Source organism: Dama dama, chromosome 12 (genome assembly GCF_033118175.1).
Source record: "Dama dama isolate Ldn47 chromosome 12, ASM3311817v1, whole genome shotgun sequence".
NCBI classification, from domain to species: Eukaryota; Metazoa; Chordata; class Mammalia; order Artiodactyla; family Cervidae; genus Dama; species Dama dama.
The window spans coordinates 59453264-59473378 of NC_083692.1; the positions used below are offsets into that span (position 1 = coordinate 59453264).

Consider the following 20115-nt stretch of genomic DNA (forward strand, 5'->3'; position numbering starts at 1 on the left):
AATCCTCTCAAAGGATTCTCTCTTTGAAAATTGCAGAGGAAAGAATGATATTTAGATTTGAAAATCTGTTTTCCTAAAGTACATGCGCCAAATTTCTCATCTTTGCTGTTAGAAACTTAAGGGAACAGTGGTTCTTTTTGTAAAAGAATTCTAATCACTTAACTAAGCAGCTTATTCTTATACATTAAATGTATGCTTACTCTCCTCTGTCTTCTAGGAAGACCTGGCAAGGCAAAGATTTAGCAGTTAGACTGTATGTAGTTATCTTCTGCGTTGTTGAGATCCTCTACCACCACTCGAGCTTACCTCTGCAGCAGTTTTGTGTTATACATCAGGACTATGTCATTCATTTTCATCAGGACTTGTCAGACAAGTCAAATAAACTAAATAATTTACCTAGTTCAGAATCTAAGTGAAAAAACCTACCTGTACACCATAAACTTCAGGACATGGTCATTACCCTAACTATACTAGTTGAGAAAAAAAATGAGAGCTTTCACTGATGAGTAAAAATAATTAGACATAATTAGTGGGAAGTTATATTACTAAAATTATCAGTAACACTGTAAGTAGCAAAACTTAAAAGATACTTCATTTTAAAAACTCAAAAACCATGTAAACCACTTTAATCACTTAAAAACCATTCAATTTTATTAACATATATTAATTTCACACACAGTCTAAGTAAAGCCTATGGCGAAATTTTAAATACCCATATACAAAGGGATATACAAGAAATGTACATATATATTTACATTAATAATGTACAATAATAAAATACGCTAGTAGAAGGTAAAAGTGAGGTTACTGTGTATCTTGGTGGTGAGATCAATGGCTTTTAAAGTTATCTTTTAAAAGATTTCATTTTAAAACAGATTTAGAGGATTTCATTTCATGACTTCTTTCATTAATATAATAGTTTATTCTCTAGCCCGTAAGAATAAGTAGAAAAAAGCAGTATCACTACCAACTTACTCACTGTCATACAGAAGCCAGTCTGAGCTATGAATAGTTCTGGCGGACGTACCTAAAAGGAGGTGTATGTCAGCAACAGCCACTGTGGTTACCTATGAACAAAGTTTTTCAAGTTGTGCTAAAGCCACTACTTGTCTAATAGAAGCATCTTTAAGTGATTTATGATATCAGAAAAGAAATTACTCTGCCAGTAGCAATGAAGGCTGATACCATTAGGAGAGAGAATCTCTTGCAACTGAACCCAAATTCAAAAGAGAGAAAAGACACTTTTTTTTCATAGTATCAATTATAGCAAATTAAAATGAGAAGGACTGGGCTCATTATTTCTAAAAACTTTAAGGCGACACTAAATTAGAGGAAAAGGTAAACAGGGATTACTCTCTTACCCAAGATGCATCATGAACATCAAAACAATCTTGGAGTTCATTATGTCTCCTACACCCATAGCCACCAAAATATATTAATCTGAAAAACAAAACAAAGGACACACTTTGGGAGTTCTGCTTTCAGCTTGTTCACAGAAAGCTGAAAGACATCATTTCTCTCACAACCTAAACAAGACATATAAACTACAAAACCATAGTTAAAAAAAAAAAAAATCAAACCGCTATGGGAACAAAGAGACCTAAGTGAACTAATTCCAGAAAGTGATGAGCCTGCAGTAGGAGAGAGAAACCCACCGTTGCTTTCATCCTTGATGCAACAGCAGGAGGAGGAAGAACCTGGCACACACAGGGTTTATAAAAGTCAGCCAAAATTTCAATAGTCACGTTGGCTAGCACAGCAAATTAGAACCTTAAGAGACTCAGTCACCTAGGGAGTTTGAATCTATTCAAAAAGTATTCACATAATCTTCAGAGAGGACTTTGGGCCAGTCACCAAAAGTATGAAGCAGCAGAGATTACAGCAACTCTTCTTGAGGCAATCTGAGCTATCAACTCTAAAGTTTGGGATTAGGACAGGAAATCTGAAGGAAACACCTTGGAGTGCTGCCCACAAAGGCCAGGGAGGACATGCAATGCTTAAAGACGTCACTCAAGGTACAAAAAGTGTAAAGTGGGATTGCGGAGCAAAGAGAACTCCCTAGCAACTGAAATACCTACCAATTAGGCTATGAAACAAGGAGGGATCTCTCACAGTTCTGAGAAGTAGGTACATGGCTGTGAAGTCCAGCTCAACACCTCTTCACAATTTCTAGTGTTCAAAATGTGGGGTCCTAGCAAAGAAAAGTCTTGATCCTGCATTAGAACATTTGAAGCCAGTGCTAAAACGGAATGAAACTAAAGCTGCAACAAAGCCTAAGCACAGGCCAACTGCAGGTTAGACTGACTTAAAGTCCACTCCAGCAGCCTGAAAAAGAAAGAAAGGGCATGTCCTTTTCTGGAGAGATGATTGTTTACTACAACCTTTACTGTTCTTTCAAACAGAATGTCTGCCATATGATGTAAAGTTAGAAGGTATATGAAAAGGCAAAAAGAAAAAGTGACCCACGATCAAGAGAGGAAAGAGTCAATATAAGCTGACTTTAGATATTGGAATAGCAGACCTGGCCTTTAAAACAATTCTAACAGAAATAGTAACAGACCAGTTTGTAAAAGGTGGACAAAGTTCAGGAAGAATGAGATAATTCTGGCAGAGACATGGGGACCCCTATCATAGAGGCAATCAAGTTAAGATGAAGTGATTAGGGTAGGCACTAATTCAATATAACTGGTATTCTTACAAAAGGGGGAAATTTGGAGGAAGACAAGCAAGTACAGAGAGAATGCTACATGACTATGAAGGCAGAGATCTGAGTGATGCTTCTACACACCAGATTACCAACAAGTCACCAGAAGCTGGGGAGAGGCATGACGTAGATTCTTCCTGAAAACCCAAAGAAAGAACCAACCTTGCTGACAGTTTGATCTCAGACTTCTAGCCTCCAAAACTATGAGACAATACATTTTTTGACACACCCCATGGCATGCGGGATCCCAGTTCCCTGACCAGGATGCACACCTGTGCCCCTTGCAGTGGAAGGGCAGAGTCTTAACCACTGACAACCACGGAAGTACATTTCTGTTGTTTAAATCGTTCAGTTTATAGAACTCTGTTACATCAGCCCTAGCAAAATAAACATTTACCACAATTATAAATGTATTATCCTTTGATCCAGAAATCAAATTATGGAATTTTATCCAACAAATAGATCTGCAATTATATGTATATAAACACAAAGATATTCATTAAAGCATAGATTGTAATGGCATATGAATTGAAATAATCTAAGTGTTGCTTCATTTATTGGGAAAAAGTTAAATAAACTATAATATATCCTCATGGAAGAATACTATGCAGCTGTAAAAACAAAACAAAAGCAAAAAAACAAGCTTTCCAACTAGAGATACAGAAAAATGAAAGTTCTCCATGGTACAGTGTAGACTAAAAGAAGCAGTAGGATGCTCAACATCACTCATCATCAGAGAAATGCAAATCAAAACCTCAGCGAGGTACCATTACTCGCCAGTCAGGATGGCTGCTATCCAAAAGTCTACAAGCAATAAATGCTGGAGAGGGTGTGGAGAAAAGGGAACCCTCTTACACTGTTGGTGGGAATGCAAACTAGTACAGCCGCTATGGAGAACAGTGTGGAGATTCCTTAAAAAACTGGAAATAGAACTGCCATATGACCCAGCAATCCCACTTCTGGGCATACACACTGAGGAAACCAGATCTGAAAGAGACATGTGCACCCCAATGTTCATCGCAGCACTATTTATAATAGCCAGGACATGGAAGCAACCTAGATGCCCATCAGCAGACAAATGGATAAGGAAGCTTTGGTACATATACACCATGGAATATTACTCAGCCATTAAAAAGAATTCATTTGAATCAGTTCTAATGAGATGGATGAAACTGGAGCCCATTATACAGAGTGAAGTAAGCCAGAAAGATAAAGACCAATACAGTATACTAACGCATATATATGGACTTTAGAAAGATGGTAACGATAACCCTATATGCAAGACAGAAAAAGAGACACAGATGTATAGAACAGACTTTTGGACTCTATGGGAGAAGGCGAGAGTGGGATGATCTGAGAGAACAGCATCGAAACATGTATATTATCAAGTGTGAAACAGATCGCCAATCCAGGTTGAATGCATGAGACAAGTGCTCGGGGCTGGTGCACTGGGATGACCCAGAGGGATGGGATGGGGAGAGAGGGGGGATCGGGATGGGGAACACATGTAAATCCATGGCTGATTCATGTCAATGTATGGCCAAAACCACTACAATACTGTAAAGTAATTAGCCTCCAACTAATAAAAATAAATGGAAAAAAATTAAAAAAAAATAAAAATAATAAATTATATAAAGTAATGGCTAAAAAAATAAATAAAAGAAGCAGTAGGATGCAGAATAGTGTACAGAGAACACAGATGTTTGTGTAAAGAGGCAGAAAAGATACAGATAAATATATAGAGAGATATATACATATGTATACATACATATACATATGTTTGTATTTGCTTCTATCTGCTTAAAGTAACAGAGTGCAACTGTTTCCAAACGTGTCTGCATCTTGGAATTACTTGAGGAGCTTAAAAAAAAATCATACTCCCATGGATTGTAATTTAGTTAGTCTAGGGTATCACCTCGGAGAAGGCAATGGCACCCCACTCCAGTACTCGTGCCTGGAGAATCCCAGGGACGGGGGAGCCTGGTGGGCTGCCGTCTATGGGGTCGCACAGAGTCGGACACGACTGAAGCGACGCAGCAGCAGCAGCAGGGTATCACCTGGGCTTCAGAGCATTAAAAAAAAAAAAAATCCCTATATTATTCCTATGGCAGACAAGTTTGAGAACCACTGCTATAAAAATACAAAGGATGTTGATAAAAGTAGCTATTTGTGCATCTGGGAGGGGTAGGAACAGGATGGATGGGCGCAACAATGGGAGCTAGACTTTTTAATATGGCTTTGATTTTTAAACCATGTGACTATATTAACTATCCAGAAAATTAATTAGGTAATTAATTAAAAAAAACAAATAGTTGCTTCCACCATATTTATTCTTATGACCTGGCTCTTATCTAGGATTCAAAACTGCCCTTACCATCAGTGTCAAAACAGTTTGTAATTATATCTTGAAGAAAATTCAGTTTCAAGTTTTCTCTGTTTTGAACACAAGCTATAATTCTTACTTGAATGCAGTTAATCAGGTGGTTTTGCTGCATTACCTGTCTTTATAAACCCAGCAGGAAAGTTTATCACGTGGTGTGGGTGGTTGCCCTTCAAAGTTGGTGATTTTTTCCCAAACGTAGGTTCCATCTCTTGTTCGTAAATTAACAAAATAAAGCTTTTAAAAGAGGAGAATACTATTAACAGACAGGGCATTGGAAAATTAAATATATGTCACAGGGACAGGTGATCCAAAATTAATAACATTACTTTTTATTTTTAAAAAGTAAAAATTTTAATTGTAGAGTTAATGAAAATGGGACTATGTTTTAGAAGCAAAAATGATATATGAAACATACTGAAATGAATCTTTACCCTTCTTGTTCTCGCCCTATGGATATCAACCAAGTAAGCAGTTAATTCTGAAGCAGAAGGATCTGGGACCAGAGAGGAGCAGGTATGCTGCATTTTCACTCTATCTTTTAAAACCTTATCAGTTAGCTCAAGCTTTTCTACATATGTCTTCTTTGCAAAATACTTGTGAGATGAAGTGACACATTAAACATTACATTTTTCTGCACTCCTGAATTGAAAAGAAAAAAATTACTCGATTGCTGTATCCTTTGTCATCATATCCTCCAAAAACGTACAGCTTTCCATTAATGCAAGCACCGCAGCTTCCTGACATGGAGGTAGGCAGTTCTCCTTCCATGAGGTGCATTGTCCTGCAGCAAGAACAACGTGGGATGCCGTAACTTTCCAGAAAGGCAAATTAAAATTCCTTTTGAACTCCATCAGAACTTTTTCAATGAAAATTGTCACTGACAATTACAATTAAGATATCATGGTAGCCAATACTCTAAAAAGTGTAAGAAGATCCATGGTAAAGACTTTTCAACCTACTGAGGAAAAAAGTTACAAAATCTTCTCATGTCACCAGAATTGGGAAATAGTAGAACAAAACAAAGTCTTCAGATAGGAATAGTAAAGGACAACAAGTGAAGAGAGGAAGGGATTTGGGGAGAGAAACATCCAGGGGGAGTGAAGCACTGAAGGAAAGGGAAAGGGAGACAACACAATATTGCAGTGTGTTCTGAGTACGGTCTCAGATCTCCTGTTGTCTATGATAACAGTTGTAACAGATATTAAGACTGGACATTAAGCAATGTAAAATTACTTACCACAACCCACTATCAATATCATAGGTCCAAATCTCATCATTAGGCAAATATACTTCATTGTCTTCAATAGACTAAAAACACAGAATACATAAAATTATGTTTATTATTTACAAAGTAACAACTAAATAGTTGCTCAGGATGGGAAAACCACAATGTAAAAAGTGAAAAAGACAAAAACAATAAACAACCTCGAAGACGTTTTTTTCAATAGAAATTAAGATAGATCAAAAGAGAAGGGGAGGAGAGACATTTTCTAAGAGAAAGTAGGCAAATACAAAATAGCAAGTATATGAGGCTCAGAAAAAGACTGAGGGTCATTAAACTTTCCAAGAAGTTCAAGAAAGAGAAAACAGCAAAACAATAACATTAGAACAGAATACTGAAGACTATGAAGCCAGAAAGAAAAGGAATATAGAAAAAGGGCAATATATTTGTGGTAAAAGGGAGGAGTTAAGAAAGGAAACTTTTATGAAATATAATTAAGAGCACCATATCATATACCTTGATTCACTGGACATGTTTTTTGAGTGCCTACTATGTGCAAGGCATAGTGTTAGATGTTGATTAAATATAGAATCTAAGGATCAAGATAAATTAAACTAGTCAAAATGCCAACTCCGAATATGAATAATCTCTAAAGAAGCTGAAAACATATATAGTACATTCTGATATTTATGATAAAAAGAGAAATAAGAATAAAATAACAATTTTCTTTATGTTAAGGTTAAAAACCTAGGGATTAAAACAAACCCTTACCCAACTCTGTCAGGATTACTTAAAAGTTATAAAATAAAAGATGGTAATGATAACCCTATATGCAAAACAGAAAAAGAGACACAGATGTACAGAACAGACTTCTGGACTCTGTGGGAGAAGGCGAGGGTGGAATGTTCTGAGAGAATAGCATTGAAACAAGTATACTACCAAGGGTGAAACAGATCACCAGCCCAGGTTGGATGCATGAGACAAGTGCTCAGGGCTGGTGCACTGGGAAGACCCAGAGGGATGCGATGGAGAGGGAGGCGGGAGGGAGGATCGGGATGGGGAACACATATAAATCCATGGCTGATTCATGTCAATGTATGGCAAAAACCACTACAATATTGTAAAGTAATTAGCCTCCAACTAATAAAAATAAATGAAAAAAAAGTTATAAAATAACTCAAAAATAGCTAGTTGCAAAAGATGTTTAAGAATATCTAAGAATTAAATGTCTAAAAATTTAAGAATTTCTGTATGATGTATAAATTATTAACATGCTAAGTAGAATTAGTTAATATTCTCATTGCTCTATTAGTTAAAATTTTAAAATAGTATCCTGACTACTAGGTCGATGTCTCTAACTCCGTCTCTGTTTCTGTCTGTATCTCTCCCCATTCCCTACTCTCATACACACACACTCAGAGCAGAAGAACATTATGATAAAATTTCCAAGGAAACTTCCACTCTGTCTGACTGAGGAAACCATGTCTGACTGATGGACAAGTAAATAATTGTTAAGAAAGGCAGTTAACCGTATGACTCTAAGGTTTAATGGCATCCAGCTCTAGTAGCCACATGAGTACACCTTTACAACAGAAACAGTATGAAAATGGCTTCTGTCACTTTTCTGCTTAAGTCCCTTCAGTGCTTCCCTGATGCTCTCGGGATGGTCTAAAATTCTTAGGATTCTATGCTGTATAGCACCTGCTATCCCTCCAAAGTTCTTGCCTTTAGTCATTCAGTTCCAGTCTTCCTTCCGTTCCTAAACCCATGCAAGTTTCCTACTGGACCTTCACCTATGCTCTTCTCTCTTCTTGCAGTGCTCTCCCAGAATTTGTTTGGCTAATTACTCTTTCTTTGGGAATCATTTTGTTGCTTCTTTAATCTTCTAGAATAAAGTTAAGAGGTTAAGGTCCCTGTTAAATGCTCTCATAAATCCTATACCTTCCCTTCCAAGTCCTTTGTCTGCATCATATCCACACAGCACCACCACTGCCATGATACAAGTTTCATGAGTGCACGGGTCATGTTTATTTTGTTGTTTCCAGAGTCTACCACAGTGACTTGGGCATACAAGACAAATAGAATATTTGTGGCTTAAGAGAATGGATACACGAACAATACTTATTAAACTGACTGTATGCTCATCTCATGGTTAAAAAGAGAAGTCCATTTAACTAATCTTTTAAAGTGGTGTTGCAAAAAACCAAATGGAGCACAGAACTGAACAATTTGGCCCTAGTTCCTTATTTTCTCAGTGATTTCACTCCTAAATTATCCCTTCTTTTCATCATCCCTTCTCATCATCAAATTTTGCTTCTGTGGTAGATCACCCCCATCGATACTCAAACATGCCTTAGTATTGCTCATCTTAAAACAAAACTCTTCCACAACTCCTTCTCTTATTTCTCAGCTCCCTTCATAACAAAGGTTCCATACTGAGTTATAGTGGAACTCTCCATTGCTTCATTGCTCGTTACAGCATCAACCCAGATTAATCAATTCAGACTCATTCCACTAAAACTGCTTTTGTCAGTTACCCTAAAAAAAAAAAAAGAGAGAATTAGTGAACTTATTAATCCAGAAACATAGCCCAGAGAGATGGAATATACAAAAAAGAAGTTAAGAGACATGAAGGAAGAGAGAGAATGAGAGTGAGGAAACTTGACTCAAAAAAAATGGAAAATATGAATAATCTCATAGTTTTGATTGAATCAGAGATTTAAAATCTCCCCCACAAAGTACCAAACACAGATGGCTTTACAGATGAATTCTTCCAAACACTCACAGAACAAGTAATTAAATCTTCCAAAAAATCTACTCCAGAATATAAAAGAAGGAATACTAGCCAAACCACTTTTGAACATAGATGTAAATTGCTTTAAAAAGTAATGAGTAAATAGGATCCAGTTGATGTATATAAAAGGTAACATATTATACTAGTACTTAATCCGAGGAATGGAACATTGATTTAATATTACAAATATTACTATTATTTTATAAGTCATCACATTTGGAGAGTAAAGAAGAAAAAACATAATTATCTCAGTATAATGCAAAAATCACTCTTAAAAACTCAACATTTACAAATTGAAAATTGGGTAGAAAGGCACCTTGTTCATTTGAAAAGGGCCATTAATTTGAAAAAGGACACCTACAAACAAACAAACAAAACCCTAACCAATCATCAAACTTAATGGTTAATAGTTTAAAACAATCCCTCTGAGATTAGGAGCAAGGAAAAAATAGCTTTTCTTTTACACTGTACTTTAGGTCCACCAGTATAGTAAAAAAAAAAAACTAGGAATAAAGATTAGGATGGAAGAAACAAAACTGCCATTATGTGTAGATTCCATATAGAAAATAAAGATTAAAAAAAAGAAAATAAAGATAATTAACAGATGGATTTTGAGAATGAATGTATGTTTAGAAAGTCTGCCAGAGTAAAAAATATTCAAGTTAATTGTATTTCAAAATACCAGTGATAATCAAGAAATTTAGTTTTAAAGAAACTAACAACCAAAAATACAAAGAAGCCAAGCGTAAACCCAACAAAAGATATATAAGATACTGATGAAGATACTACAAAACTTTATTGAAAGACATCAAAAAGTCTTGAATAGAGATATACTAGATATTTGGACCTGAAGCCTCAATTTCATAACATGTCTATCACTCTCAAATGATCTAAAGATTGAGTACAGTAACATAAAATCTTACAGAGTAATTTATTTGACAATCTGATTCTAAAGTTTATACAAATGAGGAAGTACAGTGGAAAGCAAGTTGGCAGTTCTTCTAAAAGTTAAACGTAGTATAACCAAATGATCCAGGAATTCCATTCCTACGTACCCAAAAGAATTGAAAATAGGGACTCAGATACTTGTAATGCCAATCTTCATATCAGAACTACTTAGAATACACAAAAGGGGGCAACAACCCAAGTGTCCCAACAACAGATGAATGGATAAACAAAATGTGGCATATGCATACAATGTAATCCTGTTCTCCTAAAAGGAATGAAGTTCTGATACATACTGCAACGTAGGCAAACCATGAATGTAATATGCTAAATAAAAGAAGCCAGACTCACAAATATAAACATTATTAAGATCTCATTTACATGAAATATCTAGAAAAAGGCAAATGTATAAAGATAGAATGATTAGAAGTTAGCAGGGCCTGGGGTAAGAAGGGAGGGAGGCAGAATTTCTGTTTGGGGTAGAGTTTTGCAACTAGACAGCGGTGTGTGCTAAGTCGCTTCAGTCAGGCCAACTCTGTAAGACCCTATGGACTGTAGCCAGCCAGGCTCCTTTGTCCATGGGATTTTCCAGGCAAGAACACTAGAGTCAGTTGCCATGCCCTTCTCCAGGGAATCTTCCCGGCCTAGAGACTGAACCCGTTTCTCTTACATTCAAGCATTGGCGGGCAGGTTCGTTAGCACCGGCACCATTTAGGAAGCAGACAGTGGTTAACACTGGACAACACTGAATATAACGCTACCAACTGTACACTAACTTGGTTAAAATGACAAATTAAATGTTTTATATATTTTACTATAATAAAAATAGTAAAGAAAATGTATATGAAACAACAAAAGTCCCTACATAACCAAAATATTCCTCAAGAACAAGATAGAGTGTGAGTGGGGCTTTTACCATCCAACATTCAGACTTCTAGTAAAGCTGTTGTCATTTAGACACTGAGGGAGGTTCTGTTCCAAGAATAAACAGCAAACTTCACAGAATAAAGAACCTAGAAACAGATGACACAAACATGGAAACTTGATGCATGTCAGAGTAGGGAAAGAGGGGACTATTTAATATATGACACAAGAATAACTGATTATCCACATTGAAAATATAATCAAATTGGATCCCTACCTTAAACCAACCAAACAAACAAAAAATTCAAATTAAAAGAAATTAAATGTGGAAGGCAAAACCAAAAATTGTTTAGAAAACAATATAGGAGACTTTATGATCTCCACGCTGGGAAAGATTTAAGATGCAGAAAGTATAAAGCATTAATGTCATTAATTAAAAGCCTCTGTTGAACAAAATATAATCAAGAAAGTACAAAGATAAGCTACAGACTGAGAAAAGTGAAAGTTGCTCAGTTGTGTCCAACTCTGCAACCCCATGGACTATACAGTCCATGGAATTCTTCAGGCCAGAATACTAGGGTGGGTAGCCTTTCCCGTCTCTAGGGGATCTTCCCAACCCAGGGATCGAACCCAAGTCTCCTGCATTGCAGGCGGATTCTTTACCAACTGAGCTGCCAGGGAAGCCTCAAACTGAAAAGCCATATTAAACTCCTACAACTATGTAATTAAAGAATTCCTATAAATCAGTAAAAGACAACTCAATAGACAAGTGAGCAAAAGACATGAACCAGTGTTTTTACAGAAAACACAAATAGTTCATAAAGCTATGAAAAGACACTCCACTGTATTGTAATCATGGAAAGCAAATAAAAACTACAATGAAATATGTCGTCACACTCACTGCATTGGCAAATTTGAAGGCCAGATACCAAATGTTGTCAAGGATGTAGAACAAGGAAGTTGGTGAGGGTGGTGTAAATTGATACAAATATTTTGGTAACACTGATGTGTCCAATTTAATTTGGAAGTGTGTGACCAGGCAACCCAGCATCCCATCCCTTGGTGTATGCCCTAGAGAATGTATATGCCCCCCTGCAGGTATAATAGGTGACATGCTATAAGGAATGCTCAATGTAGCATTGCTTACAATTCCAAAAAGAAAAAAAACAAACAAACCTGAAACATTCAAATATACATCAATAGTAGAATAGATAAGGAAATTGCTGTGAATTCACACAATAGAATATTATATAGTACACACATCAAAGGAATAAATCTAGGGGCGATTTTCAAAATATTTAATAACTGCACAGCATAGAAACTGACCAAACAAAATAAACACTAAGCACAGTCACAGCCATGCAAGTGCACAACTAGCTGAATACAAATCATGTATGAGTCTAAAACACAATGTTAACTAAAAGAATTAAGTCATGAAAGAAAACCCATGCTCTGATTAAAAAACCAAATAATATATTGTTCAGGGACAGATGCATCAGTGATAAAACTATAAACAAAACAGTGATTAATAAGAAATCAAGATAGTGGTACCCTATGAGCGTGGGAGGAACAATATAATCAGGGAAGGATAAACAGGAAACTTCTACGGTACTGATTTTAGCTGATTTCTTAATCTGATGTCGTTATTTTACATATCCTTTTGTATAAATATTTCAAATTTTTAAATTAAAGAATACAATTATAATAAATGAATATTAGGTAGCTCATGGAATCATCAGGGAAGCTGGAGAACCAGCTTGTGTTAAGAGAAGCAAGACCTAAAAACCCAGAGAACCAGTCTGAAGTGTAAACTGCCCTGGTCGCTGGTGAGCAGCTTGTAGCACTGCAGCGTGTAGAACTGCCTTTTACGCCAGGGACCTTATCTTCCTACAAATTCTATGGGTAGCCAAGAATCCTCCTTAAGTCCTGATTTTTACGTCTTTATTCTTAAGTCCAAATCTACCACACATACATCTAACCAATAGCATCCAGGCTACTTGCCCAGAACCTAGCTGTAAGCGAAGCTGGAAAAAACCTGGTACTCTGGTTCTTTTTTATTGGGCACCTACTATGAGCTATGTCTGACTCAGGAAACCAAGGACAGAATAGGGAACAAAATTCCTATCTTACAGAATATATTTTCTATGAAGGTACGTAGGAGGTACTCAGACAACTAAAATAAATACTCAGACAACTAAAGCAAGACTCACTTAGTGGGGGATACAACAAGAGGAAGGGGATTCAAATTCTGGCCATCTAAAAAGAATTAACATCTCCACATAATATGGATGGTCTGTGTGACCATCTATGAATAAATAATTAAGTTAAAGAAATACTCCCTTAAGGCTTTTAATACACATTGCTAACTTTCTCTCCAAAGAAGTTTACTAGTGCATGAATAATTCATTTCCCCACACTCTTCTCAAAAATTCTGAATATTTGCAAGTTGGAAAATAAAATTTTCATTTCTGTTTCTTTGATTCACAATCTATTTCTTTCCTTTTAAATTTCTGTGCCTGTCCATTGCTCATTTTTCAGGGAAATATCAGTCTTTATTTTTACAGAACTTTTGTCTATGACACATGTTGCAAATAACTTTGCCCGTTTGTCATTCACCTCCTCACTTTATGGTGTTTAAAAAGCACAGATTTTAATTTTTAAAACTCTGATCTTAACCGCTCTAAGATGATTAAACAATTTTCCTTTTATATTAAAAAACAACTTTGATCTACCAAGCTTTTTCCCTTATAGTTTTTTCCCAATTCAGTTTTTCTTTTCCCAACTCAGAATTTTACACGTCACATATTTTCTTCTGGTATCAAATAGCTTAATTTCTCTATATTTGTCAATCCTAAACTCTACTATCATTTTCCTCCAGTAGTCCCAGGAACATATTGAATAAGCAACTGTTTTTCCAGAACTGAAATGCTGCCTTTTATATACGAAACACTCTTATATGCTTGGTTGTTTATGTAATTTCTTCTCCATTCCATCATGCTATCTCAACTTGCATCACTGATTTGTTTCAGTATTATGTTTTAAAATCTGGTACTGTAAACCTCCAACTTTCATTCTTTTCAAACATTTTTTAAATTGATTCTTCTTTCCTTTAAGTCCTTTTCCAAAACAGAAACATATAGTTAAACAGACTCATACAGCTAGTTTGTATAAGGAAAGGTTTAGGGCAAAATGTATTAACATCAATTGTATTACAGAAATAGAACTGTTCATACGATTAAACCTTAAGAGAAAAGTATATCATCTGTAAACATGCTAAAACATTGTGTTTCTCCTCAAAAATTTAGAAAAAACTACTCACTTTTAAATGTTCCTAGTTGTAATACTGAAGTTTGTATGAATTTCAGTAGTGTGGAAAATATATGAAAAAACTAGGAACAAGAGAATATTCTGGCACCAATTAGAATTTACTTTTTTCAGCATTGCTGCTCTTACCTCTAGAGGTAGGGTTATTTTCAGATACACTGGACTTTACAAGATGTTCAATAATAGGGTAATAATAATTTAGACAGGTATATGTGGGCCATTCAAGTTTTAGGATATACTTTTGTCAGTTTTAACACACATTGTGTTCATGAGGAGGAAAACTGGGCTTGGAACCATCTGGAATCAACTGAATACTATTCTTTACGACTGACTACTGGGTTATCTCTAGATTCCAGGGCCTTTTAGCTGTTCAGAAGAATGTGAATAAAACAATTGTTGGAATGATTCTACTTTTTCATCATTATATGCCATGTCTTCTTTTCTGCCTCCCACTCTCTCTTTCCTTTCCCTTATGCCTTAGACATGTTTTAAGTGCTGACAATCCCTGGATTTAAAAGTAGGCTTGATCCAAATCTGTGTGGTACTTTCCAGGGTGGTTCTTATAGCATTTACTCATTGGGTCAGTAGCAGGAAGTATTTCTACTCACTAACTGTGATCTGAAAACCTGGAATCTTACCAATTACACAATTTTCAAGATTAAAATGAAATGTAAAAACACCAGACCTTTCAGCTATGGGCCCAACAGAAATCTATACTGTCACCAGATATGAGATATTACAGATTACTATCTTAAGTGAGATTTTTTTCATCTGTCACAATACTAAAAATTAATATAGCCATGAAGTCTGACAACTGTACATCTTCAAGTAGTACAGCTCAAAACATTACAAATATTTCTTCTGCAAAAACCATCATTATATCTAGACTACTTTTTCACCAAGAACACGAGGTGGAACTATTAGACCTTAGGAAAGCCTAATTTATGTTTATCATAAAAATAAAATAGGCTTTGGAAATCCAATATATTTAAGTTGGAATCTGCTGCCCTTGCAGCCAAATGGTCATTCAAATTATTTACTCTTACTGACTCATAGACCTTATTTTTTAAATAGTATATTACTTACCTTACAAGGTATAGTAAGGATTATATAAGATTGGGAATATGAGATTTCGTAACACATGCCACGTATAGTAGGCACTCAAATGTGAGTTCTGATTTTCCCATCCTGACACTGAATCAGATTAAAAATAAACACACAAACAAAACAACAAAAACCAACTTGGATTTGAGAATCATTTAACATACACAGTATGTTCTTTATTTCTTTGAACGATTCAATCATGTTACATCTGTCACATAATAGTATTGAATCAGTCAGAAAAATATCTGTTCTACCTCCAGTAGAACTCCAGATGGCTCGCTTTTTTTGTTTTTCTTTTCTTAAATCTTAAACTAAAGGGGTTGGCATATATTCCAGAACTGCTTTCCATCTTTAGAATCCTTGATTCTATAATCCTACGATTATAGAAACAAAGCACATATTCAAACCTCCACTGTAATAAGAATTTTAAAGCCTAACATTCATACTGTTAATATGAGCCTGTTTTCAGATTCGGAAAAAAAAAAAAAAAAAATCATTACCCACTGGTAAAGGAATGCCACTAAAAACAACTTAGGAATACTTAAATGCTTCAGTGATTCCGAATCGCGCCGCGGGAATAAGGAAATATTTATGGACATCCTCGGTGGGCTTTTGCGTCTGCGTAAGCATTTAAAAATGATCATCAATCGCGCAGTAACCGCCTGCGCGCTGGGCAAGCCAAGCTATCCGCCAGCTGCGAGGACCCGGCGGACTGGAGAATGGGAAGAGCCCCGGAGCGGGCTTTGAAGGCTTTCCCAGTGCAAGCAACGGCGGCTCGGCGTCCAGCCCCGAAGCGGCGGGAGAGCGGCCGACAGCAGAGGGCCGGGCGGGGCGCCGGCGGCGCCGGCCCGGGCCGCGGACCGGCCCCCGCCTCTGGGCCGGTGTGGGCGGGGGCTAGCCGGCCGGTGGGCCCGGGAGGCCGGGCGGGCTCCCGGCGCGAGTCCGCCCCGTCCCGCCTCTTCCCCTTACCACGTAGCCCCCCCACACGTAGAGCAAGTTTCCGTCCACCACGGCACAGTGGCCGCTGCGCTCCTCGGCCACGCAGAACAGCTGCGAGTCCGCCATCCGCGCGGTCGCTGGGCCCAGCCGCTCGGCGCGCCGCAGCCCCTGCCCACGGAGCGGCCTCTCCTCCCGCCCGGCTCCTCCACGCACGAACGGAACGCGTCGAGGGTCGAGATTGGTGGGAAGGCGGCACCAGTGCGGCTGCGCCGTCCCGAAGCCCGCCCGGGAAGCCGAGCCCGGGGTGGCGTCGCCAGCTAGGGATGCTTGAGGTCTGAGTGGGCAGGGAGGTGCCTTCGCGTCTCCGCAGCCCTGCCACTCGCTGATTTCGTGTCCCTTGCGATTGTGTTGTGTGGGCGGAACAGCCTAACTCTGTACCTTATCCAGTGACTCTGTGGACTTCTTGTACACGGACTTGATGCTGCTGTGACTTAAATCAATGTATTAGTACACAAATGCTTTATGAGGGTTTGCCTTTTCCATTCAACTTCCAGCAGAGATAGTTATCCAGAGAGAGAGAGGATAGGAGAGAATGAGAATTATATATATATATATATATATATATATATATATATTTAATTGAAAATTTTCTAAAACATATGCCAGCAAGCTACAGCCTGCAGGCCAAATATCACTACGTGTTTCTGTGGCGCCCACAAGTTAAAAATAAGTATACATTTTTTAATGGTTGAAAAAAATTAAAAATGATATTACTCATAAAAAATACAAATCCAAATTTCAGCGTCTGTACATAGTTTATTGGCACACAGCCACTCTAATTCGTTTAAGGATTGTCTGTGGCTGCTGATGTAAGCCACAGAGTTGAGTAGGCCCCGCTGAGCACCTGCAACAGAGACCAGACAGGTCTCACTGTGGAAAATGTTTACTGTCTGGCCCCTTCCAGAGAAAGCTGCCTAACCCTTGCTATAATATGATGTTACTGAAGTAAAACTAGTGCCAAGAGGGAAGACAATAATCATTCCAGTGTCTATAGATGCCCCTGGCCTTTAAGAGAATGTGGCTGCTCACCCCTCAGAACGTTAATTTATTCATTTATTCAGCATATGTTTATTAAGTGCCTGCTTGCTGTAGCTAGTTGGTCCTGAGGTCCCGTTAGACACAAACGCTGAAATAATCAAGTATTATTGACTCCTCAGAGTCTAGTAGTAATAGATATTAAATAAATTCTAAATATATAGATACTGGCCTTCCCTGGTGGCTCAGCAGTAAAGAATCTGCCTGCCAGTGCAGGAGACCTGGGTTCAATCCCTGAGTCGGGAAGATTCCCAGAAGAAGGAAATGGCAACCCACTCTAATATTCTTGCCTGGGAAATCCGTTGGACAGAGGAACCTGTTGGGCTCCAGTCCGTCGGGTCGCAGAGTCGTACATAAGCAACAAGTTGAATACACTGGAAGTCACCATATAGCAGTTCTTAGGAATCATCCTCACATTTCATAAGACTACACGTTCACTTATATGTACTCCAAGGTTTTATTTTAACTCATTGGAACAAGCGTTTTGACGCGTGGCAAATTAACAACTCACTTGCTGGAATAAGCCTGAGTAATCCTGGCTCCATCCATCACTCACCAAATGTTTCATCTTGAGTGAGCCATCTACCTACCATATCTGTGTCTCACTTTTCTCATCAGTAAAAGGAAGATGTTGAAAAAACAGCACACAGCTCATTTGGCTTTACGAGCAATATATTAATACATTTAAAGCGCTCAAAGGCAGCTCGCAACTTAAATATAAAGTGGAGTGGGTGAGAATTACGGTGACGTCTAACAGCTGCGAGTGAATGTCGGGGAAAACCCTGTGGTGACACAGAGCATTTCCAGGGCTTGTGTGAAGCAGAGAACATAAGTACTGAAGGGCCCCAAGGTCCGGAGGAGCCCGGCCGGAGTCACGGAAGGTGGAGGGCAGCGATGAGAGCGCAAAGTGGGTTCCATGAAGCACTTGAGATAGGGAAGCACGTTCCCAACCAAACAACGGGGCACTCGCTGGTCAATGGCCCGCGGATCTTTCCACGCACCGAGAGGAGTAGTGGCCTCTGGCGCTATTTAAATTGCGTGTTATTATAAAGAACTGGCGTGTCTGGGGCGGGGCCAGGACGGGGCACGCCCGGGAAGGGGCGGAGCCGGGGCCGTGGCGCCAAAACGCGAACATGGCGCCTGAGCGGTTAAGGAGCCGGGCGGTCTCCGCCTTCAAGCTTCGCGGATTGCTGCTCCGGGGGTGAGTGGGCCGGAGAGCTGGCGTGGTAGGAAGGGAGAGCTAGGGCCAGGCCGCCGTGCGGGGCCGCGGGATGAGCCGTATGCCGAGAGAGACCCTGGTCTCTGGCCTTAAAATCACAGAGACCCTGAAAGAGTTCTAAGAAGCGAAGAGGATTTGGCGGTGCCTTAGATTCCCCGACGCGGACTCGTAAGGTTTCTCCCGGAAGGGATGAGGCTCTCCTGCACTTGCCAAACAGCCGGAGAAGCGGCGATAGGTTCCGCAGCATCCGTATATTATTAGCACGGTGCTTGGGCGCTCTCTGCTCGCTTAGTCTTTTCCTCTGCGGCTTGGGAATCCCAGCATCGCTGCTCACGTGGTTACGGAGACAGCGAATGAGAGCCCTGGGAAAGCCCATTGCTTGCCAGTAGCTGTCAGATTAGTACAAATTGTGGGCCCTGCCAGCCCTCCCAATTTTAGGTCCGGTCCTATTCTTGAAAGAGAATTCCTGACAGGTTAAGAAGTGGGTAGGTTTGAAGCATGTCGTCTTTTTTATTTATTTTTTAAAGATTTCCTTTAGAACTTCTCTTGCCATATCCGTGTTTTCTACGATTTGTAGAATGATCCTATACAAGATTTTTCTCATTAAATCTGCCTTTTTTTTTTTTAAAAAAAAAGAAAGAATACTGTATTTACATACGTAAATACCTGCTGGACGGGATACACGTCTCTACCAGGTTTTGATTGGTCTTGTGTGTGTAGAGGTTTTTGGTTTGTTTTTGTGAAGATGAGTTTTATGGGACTTTTACCATGTTTTGGGGTTAGTGGTGACAGGGGCAAGAGTGGATATTCTGTAGGAGAAAATAATAAATTCTGATTATTTGATTATCTGTTGATCCCCGACATTTAAAAAATACAAGCAATAAATCAGTATTTTTCTTTTCACTTAGGATTTGACTTAACACCGAGATGTCATTCATTAATTAAGTCAGAAATACACTGAAATATATTAGCTGTAAAATACTTACGGAGCAAGGGAATAGGAGAGTACAACACTGAGGAGGTTGGAGGGCAGATAGTGTATTAATTATTTATTGCTGCATAACTCATTACCCCCAATTTAGACGTTTAAAACAGCAGGCACTTAAATTCTCACATTTTCCATGGGTCAGGAATTCAGGTAGGCTTAGTTGGGTCCTTAGCTTCACCGTCTCTCAGCAGGCTGCAGTCAACATGCAGTCATCTCAGGTCAGTTGGGCAGGGTTTGCTTCCGAGTTCATTCAGTAATTGGCAGGATTCAGTTCATCCCGGATTGTCCGACTGATGGCTTCAGTCCTTCCTGGCTATTGGGCCTCCCTAACATGGCAGCTTACTTTATCACAACTAGCAACAGAGTTTGCTAGTAAATGAAAGTCACCGTTTTTTGTAACTTAAGGCAAGAAAGTGACATCTTGTCACTTAAAAATGTTTGTTTTTAAAAGTACAATACATTCAAATATTTGATCACTTGTGCTATATTCTATTATTAGAAGCAAGTCATTAGGTCCAACCTACACTCAAGGGG

General features: G+C 38.5%; 2 protein-coding genes across 9 annotated transcripts in view; one reads left to right on the forward strand and one right to left on the reverse strand.

Annotated features, from left to right (window-relative positions):
- KLHDC1 (kelch domain containing 1) overlaps positions 1-16451 on the reverse strand; it is a 38633-nt gene extending 22182 nt beyond the window's left edge. For 3 of the 7 annotated variants that reach the window (XR_009695128.1, XM_061157418.1, XM_061157415.1), the window contains exons 1-6: positions 16310-16451; positions 6325-6395; positions 5751-5868; positions 5203-5321; positions 1362-1440; positions 980-1027 (exon numbers count right to left, since the gene is read on the reverse strand). Coding sequence is in view for 6 of the 7 variants with exons in the window: in XM_061157418.1 (XP_061013401.1) it covers positions 980-1027; positions 1362-1440; positions 5203-5321; positions 5751-5868; positions 6325-6395; positions 16310-16405 (531 nt within the window). In the remaining variant the exon portion in view is untranslated. Of the gene's footprint in view, positions 1-979; positions 1028-1361; positions 1441-5202; positions 5322-5750; positions 5869-6324; positions 9485-16309 lie in introns of those variants that run through there. The other 4 variants (XM_061157419.1, XM_061157416.1, XM_061157417.1 and 1 more) reach the window with 3 other exon arrangements.
- A 2034-nt stretch (positions 16452-18485) lies between these two features.
- Positions 18486-20115, forward strand: part of POLE2 (DNA polymerase epsilon 2, accessory subunit) — a 29013-nt gene continuing 27383 nt past the window's right edge. Inside the window, exon 1 of one of the 2 annotated variants that reach the window (XM_061157427.1) lies at positions 18486-18575. In XM_061157427.1, the coding sequence (XP_061013410.1) occupies positions 18508-18575 (68 nt within the window). In that variant the 5' untranslated portion in view covers positions 18486-18507. The remainder of the gene's footprint in view (positions 18576-20115) is intronic. The other variant, XM_061157428.1, reaches the window with a different exon arrangement.